The sequence below is a fragment of the Triticum dicoccoides genome, chromosome 2A (assembly GCF_002162155.2).
Source record: "Triticum dicoccoides isolate Atlit2015 ecotype Zavitan chromosome 2A, WEW_v2.0, whole genome shotgun sequence".
NCBI lineage: Eukaryota > Viridiplantae > Streptophyta > Magnoliopsida > Poales > Poaceae > Triticum > Triticum dicoccoides.
The window spans coordinates 635,620,600-635,627,483 of NC_041382.1; the positions used below are offsets into that span (position 1 = coordinate 635,620,600).

Genomic DNA, 6,884 nt, shown 5'->3' on the forward strand with positions numbered 1-6,884 from the left:
GAGACCTAGATCCGTCTCGCCGGAGCCCGCACGCCGCCGCCGAGCGACGCCATGGGGCTCTTCAACGGCAAGACGACGCAGAAGCCGGAGCGGCACGTGAAGGTGCGGGTGGAGCCGCCGGGGTACAGCCACCACGAGTTCGAGCTGCCGGCATCGCACCTACGCAGCAAGCACTTCGCGTCGCTGATGGCCAAGGCCAAGAAGGAGGACGGCGTCGAGGGGAAGGTGGTCGCCATCCCGTGCGGGCTCGAGGACTTCCTCGTCGCCATGGTGAAGACGGTGACCCGAGCGCCGTTTGATTCCTCGCCGAGATGTCCCATCCTCGGCTGGTTCTCAGCTCGGTCACGCTGATGTCACCTCCAATCTAGGCAGTAGCCCTCGTTATCGTTGGCTCGGCATCTTGTTGAGGGCTGTATGTAATTGATGGACTCTAGAGATGTATTGCTCAGACAAAAGTGTAAAGATTGTACTTCTTGCCGAGAGCTGTAACAAAGTGTAAAGATTGAAAGCTATCCAGTTGAATGTTTCTTCCACAAGTTGCACATACATAACCTTGGATCTCTTTGGAAACAGACGAACACAGCTTACAGAAGTGTTGCATATTTGACCCCAGTTCAGTAGACAGAGCTTCCCAATCGAACTTGATGGTGTAAGATTGAGTAGGGTCGATGCATTTTACAATATCATACAGAAAGCACACTGAAGGGCCTATATAAGCTACAACCGCCAATGCTATGCTCCTATATAATTCTATATATCCAACAAGGGAACAATGAAAACCTCGTGTTCATTCGCATGTCGCAATCAGTCCAGAGAAGAACGGCCATATCTCCAGCTATTGTGGGATCGTCGGCTGAACTGCTGTGGCGCAAAGCTTAGCCCAAACATCTCCCTCAGTGCCTTTCCTGGCTCTAGGAGGCCGATCAATCGGGCGACAAGGGAAGCGCTCTCCCTGACATGCTCGAGGTTTTTGGTTTCGGTCCAAAGGCGACGTGCCACCTGAAGCCTTCTCCTCTTGGAGGACAGCGAAACTCCCCATTTGGTGTACATGCTCTCTCTTTCCTCAATCGAGAGCCGCTTCTGCATTTGCCTGCAGAGCATCTCCCTCTCACGTTGCAACTTCCTGGCACTACATATCGGAGTAGTTTCCGTCAGGAGGAATTCAAGTGTTGTAATGCAGACAAGTGAGAAATGTGACTTACCTTGAAACCAGAGAAGTGTTCAGGCTACCAGCCACGACTTTGCTTTCCATACCACCATTGGCATAGGTATCTTTAAGGAAAGATAGCCTCCTTATCTCCACTTCCATGTAAATGGAGTCGGCTGGATCTCCTTTAAACAACAAGAAAAAGTAGGTTCTGTGAACCAATGAAGCATAGCATGCATGCCAAAGGTCAATGATCTCTTGCTGTTTTCTCTCAAATTCCAGTGGCCATCGCGAAGGTGATTGCAAGGCATCCATGATTGGATCTAATCCAACGCTCCTGACGGTTCCTTCTGCTATTTCTCCGTTAACATACTGAAAAACATTAAAAAAATGGTATTCAAAATTTGCACAATATATTACCCCAATGTGCTGTACTGATAGAATAATAATAACATTGCAAAGACAAGTAAATAGTTCCACACCTGACCACCGAGTTGCTTCTGATACTGAGCCATTTCTTTCAGTTCAGCAACAAATTCACCTATGCCGGTAAATTCTGTGTCACCTGCCACAGAACCATTTGCCTTGGGTCCACCCCTCGTAGTAGTAATTTCAGAAAGCATTGACCCTGCCCGTGACAAAGTTTCACTCTCTGCATCAAAGTTCAGCGCAGAGCCCCTTCTTTGACCCCCTTCAGGTCTCCCGGGGAAGTCCATGAATCTTCTGCTCGGTGGTGTGCAGTCATCCTTCTCCAGGTCTTCAAACAGAGTAGAGCCCATCAGAGACCTACAGCTCCTGCTTCTCACAATTCCTCTAGAGCTAGATGGGTTTCGTGTTGAAGACCCTAGATCTTCGACAAGATTGGCAAAAGGTTTTCTGACAGTCTCTAGATGTTGCTCCAGGGTAACAGTAGATACATCATCGTTTCCATGTGTACTAGCACCCACATTCGAATCTTGCAAGATATTGCTCCCGATAGCTGACGAGTCCAGACCATTTTTTCCTTCTGTTTCATTGGTCTCTATGCACCGTACTTCTTTGCAAACATCATCTGAATCCTCATTTGATATCTGAGAAACGTCATCTCTGCTAGTGGTTGGGGGCATCCCACTGAATGGAGGACTGCTGACTGAATAACTCAATGGGGTAGCAAACTGCACATTATTTTCAGACTGTTGAGACCCAACTTCCCTCTGTGCTGCATGGCGTCCTTGGAACCTGAAATTTTGGACATTGTCAACTACTTCTGATGATTCGGTTGTTGATATCTGATCTTCACATGGCTGGGGCACATCGAAGGTAAAGTTCCTTCCAGAAGCCTACATGTACATAAGAGAGAAAGCAAACACTTTAATCGTTTTGACACAACCAGAAAGACTAGTTAACTACTAGTACTACCTCTGTTCGAACTGCCAAAACGTCTTACATTTAGCAACAGAGAATGTAGCACAGTAGGAAGTAAGAAAGTGCATGTACCAGGGGGCGCTTTGAAACATGGTTATCTCCAACAACCTGGAGCAGATCCTGCAGCCTAGATTGAGCCAGATCACGCTGTGCCTTCAATTCCTTAATTTCTTTCTCCATCTGCAAGGAAGGGTCTATTAAACTTCTACACCATCACAAGAAGGAAGGTGTATTTGGGCATTTTAAGGTAATTGGCATGGCAAAAAATGCATGCAACATACATAAAACAGTGGTTTACTATAGGATCTCTAATTCAAGGTTTTGCACCCGGGAGCACATGTTCCCAAGTGAGAAAAAAAATTGTCAAAATATTTTGAAAAAGTTTACACATGTACATGTTCGTCTTTTCTGTGTGTTATAATTTTCATGGAAAAACAGTAAGCTCTGCGACTTGTGTTTAAAACTGGCAAAAGGTAAGATCTGTTTCCTATAATGTACAAAAAGAAGAAACCAACACAAATGTCAGAAGTAACATTTACCTTCCGGATGTGGTTATCTTTTTCCCTCACCAATGATTCTAGACTGGAATAGGTAGCTGGACATCGCAGTTCACTCTCCAACCTAGCAAGTTCCCTTTGTAAATGCTTAACTAGGGCTTTATCAGACATGACTACATTAACCTGTGCATTTGTAACTACTTCCTTTGCACAACTTGCAAATAGCAGGGTATTTCTTGATTGCTCCATGTAGCTTCGGGCTGGGCTCATTGTGCAAATGATTGCAGTCCTTGCATTACCTCCAAGAGAAGGTTGTAATATGCGTGTGAGCTTTGAATCCCGATATGGTATGTGTCCATTTCTTACCTTGCTGCATAGGTGAAACCAAGTAAATAATATAAATGGAAGCTAGAACAGGATTTTTTTAACCAAGAGAAACTTTCCATTGAAACTCAACACTGCAGAATATTGAATTAGGGATGTAACCTTAGTTTACGAATGACAGTTCCCAGGGTAAGTAAACTTCTATTAATATGACAACCTTCCTTCAGCCTAGCACCAGCTGACAGTGCCTGAGATGCACGTTCACTTCCTGCCAAATCAACAAAGTTCTGCACATGACAACAAAAGATGCTGTCACTTCTTCGTATGTAAAAAAATAAATATTACCAAAAAGTAAATCTTTGTGCTTAGTTCTTACCACACTAGCCGCAAGTGTCGTTGACTTGTCCTTACCCAAGAATTCACGAGCAGAACTTTCGATAGTCTGAAACAATAGATAAACAAATCAGGAATGGTGACCTTCTGTAACACAAAATATACTGAATCCTTCCTTTTTACATGCAACAAAGTAGTAGACAAACCAATTTAAGGATTTGATGCGATCTGGAGCTGTTTTCGTTTAAGTATGTCTCTCCGGTTCTCCTTTGAGCTGGTACAAGCACACATTGCACAAATGAGATGAGAGTAATCACCACTTATAAATTGGTAAGCTAATACAAACAACATCCCACCTTCACACACAGAAATAAGTTCCTTGAGATGGTTCCAGTCCCTCAATATCACCTCTTTAAGGTTCTCTACATAAGTCCCCTTCTGTAGAATATACAGTATCAAGCCATTAGTAATGCAGGGGAACAACAGGATTTATAGAGAACAAAAACGAGTAGGAGTGTCCTGACCTCTGCGTCATCCCAAAGTCTAAGAGAAGTGTTTTCTGAACTAAGAAGATCCCTTACAACTTCGTTATATATTTCGATCGCTGAGAATTTCAACACGAATGCTCTCTCCTCGTGCTGCAAAAGATGTTGAGCATATTTCAGACCAATGGTTACAGATTCGGACCAAAACTGTGACCATATGAAAGGTGTTTAATTACCCGGCCAATGTAATCATAAATATCTGATACTGTACATTCCGTTATTCCGGTCATGGTGTGTGTCTTCCCACTACTTGTTTGACCATATGCAAAGATACTAGCTGTTGCAGACAAAAGCAAATTATTCAGTGAGACCGTCGCTTTGATTAAAGCAGATAGGAGAAAAATAGCCAGAATGTCTGCACTTAACAGTTGATGCCACTAACTACAGAGAGGGCAACCTCCTTGGCCCCTTGCTCGTACACTTCTTTGGTATCGCAGTCAGAACGGAATACCCTGTCTGTAATTGGATAGAGTTTTGGTTAAAGTCTCAAAGGAGATACACATAATATCACATCTGAAAGTGAGTAAAGTTTGTGCAGAGCCCTATTGTGGAAGAAACGAGCTAAAGTCCCGGTGATTATATGATGAAACTCATCACAAACTAAAATTAATAGGTTTGATTTGTACAGAATCTGAACATTTCAGTTCCAGGTGAGTTTTTTTAATGATAAGTAGCTCCCATTAACCTAAAGAATCATTCTCCAAGTTGCTCCTGTCAGAACATGAGCAGTAATGAGGTTAATCGAGGAGTTTCGGTTGCCAGTAACAAAAATATATCCATACTATACAGTAAAAATTTACCTATCATCTGTAATTGGTACTCCAGAGTCCAGACATGTATTCGACATTCTAATCAGTTTAAACCAATATACAAATGTACAGCTTCTAAAACGCTAGTGAGATACAGTATAATAATAATTATGGGGCCTATGATAACAGAAACAGCAGAAGTAATGAACTAAAGACAAAGAAAAACATGCACAGCACAGCTTTGATGTGAGCGAAAAGATCAGGGGGGACGATGCACCAACCAAAGGAGTAGGCAGTCGGAGCCGTTGGCCGGTCGGGGAAGGCGCTCCGGGCGATGACGGTGGTGTCGCTGATGCACTCCCACTCGGACGGATCCCCGCGCGCAACCTCCTTGTCGCTGAGCGGCCTGAGCCTCACCGAAACCAGTATCTTCTCCAGCTTCCCGGCGGCGCCATTGACCACCTCGCCTCCGTCCGCATTATCCCACTGCGCCATCTCGTCGCCCCCAATCGCCCCCATCTCACTACTCACTCTCTGTCTCCCCTTCCCTACACCATCTGCAACCATAAGTCCATAACACCATTAATTATCTATCACGCTAGGCAAGAGAAAACAAATGGGGCGGAGCACATGAATGCGGAATAATTGGAAGCAGCAGAGGGGGAACCCATCAAGGAACCTGTCCTGCTCCTGCGAGTTGTGGCGGGGGGCAGCCGGGCAGGAGCGTTGAGTAGTTGGCCCAGTAGGTGGAGGAGAGCGCAAGCATTCCTAATCCCCCGGCCGCGGGTGATTCGGACGGGCGGTGGTGGTTAGGGCGTCGCCTGGCACAGTGAAACCGCACTAATGATCGGGCCAAATCTAGCACCGACTGGCAGCAGCAGCAGCTACTCGCGCCGATGTTGACCGCCCTGCCCTGCTGCCTGCTTCCCTAGGACGCTCCTGCAGACATATTCTATCGCCCCACCGACGGAGATACCCACGCCGCGCCCGGATCACATGGCGATTTGGCTCAACTACCCGGGGAGAGGCCTCGTTAAGCGAGAATGCGAGATCGCGCCGCTGACGGGAGGAAATTAACTAGCGGCGACCTGCCGGCCTGTACTGCGTCTGTACGTAAATATGTAATGCTCAGGCGACAGGGACATGGAAGGGGGTAAATAATGGCGGGGGATTTACCGGGCCTACAGGCAGACGCTCGCCGCCGAAGGGGCCAGGTGGCCCGCGGCGCCCGCCGGCACGGAGTAGGGTCTGGCCTCGGCGGCCGCCATGGCTGCGCTGGGGAGTTCGCCTGTGTTGCGAGGCAGAATCAGAGGCCACGAGAGGAGCGAGGTGGTTTCGCGGCTCGCGAGAGCAGCGGCAGTGAACTGGACTGGCGGCCACCGCGGGACGGAACGGAACGGAACGGCAGCACGGCACCACCTCCACTCCACCTCTCCCTTCACCACGATCTGGACTGGCTGGCCGTTTCGGGGGGTTATCGTAGAGGACGGTTGCTTTCCTTTTTGCCCCCTCCCTCCCGCTAGTACTAGTTTTTTTTCTTTCTTTTTCACACACGGGAATCGACCCGGCCCGCCAGAGGGGGAGGAGGCCGCCGATTGCTTCCTTTGTCCCCACCCCCTTTTGGCTGCCTTTTTCTTTTTTATTTAATTTTACTTTACTTTTTTACTTTCTCTGTGCCTCCATTTTTGCGCGAAGGCCCTCCCCATCTTTGGCTCTTTTTTTTTGAGAACCCGTCTTTGGCTCTTTGCGCAGCCTTACAGCCTTGAAAAGCACTGCTACTGGATTAGATTAGGTAATTTAACCTTTTTTATAATGGCATAGGATGCATGACTGTTACGAGACTCTGCAGAAAAGGGTGAAGATTCATCTCGACGCGACAGGGCAG

At 46.9% G+C, this 6,884-nt stretch overlaps 1 protein-coding gene across 3 annotated transcripts; it reads right to left on the reverse strand.

Annotated features, from left to right (window-relative positions):
- Positions 1–494: 494 nt before the first annotated feature.
- Positions 495–6,409, reverse strand: LOC119355904 (kinesin-like protein KIN-7F). Of its 3 annotated transcripts, none has more exons than XM_037622787.1 (14): positions 6,176–6,409; positions 5,281–5,556; positions 4,617–4,706; positions 4,427–4,527; positions 4,230–4,343; positions 4,062–4,143; positions 3,912–3,979; positions 3,749–3,814; positions 3,535–3,659; positions 3,091–3,418; positions 2,624–2,731; positions 1,630–2,466; positions 1,203–1,519; positions 495–1,129 (listed from the first exon to the last, which is right to left on the reverse strand). In XM_037622787.1, the coding sequence occupies exons 2-14, from the start codon at positions 5,516–5,518 to the stop codon at positions 805–807; spliced, it is 2,799 nt and encodes a 932-aa protein (XP_037478684.1). In that variant the 5' UTR covers positions 5,519–5,556; positions 6,176–6,409; the 3' UTR covers positions 495–804. The 3 variants fall into 3 exon arrangements, with proteins under 3 accessions (XP_037478684.1, XP_037478683.1, XP_037478682.1); XM_037622786.1 differs by lacking the exon at positions 6,176–6,409 and adding an exon at positions 5,679–5,975; XM_037622785.1 differs by lacking the exon at positions 6,176–6,409 and having other exon boundaries at positions 5,281–5,974.
- Positions 6,410–6,884: the final 475 nt, after the last annotated feature.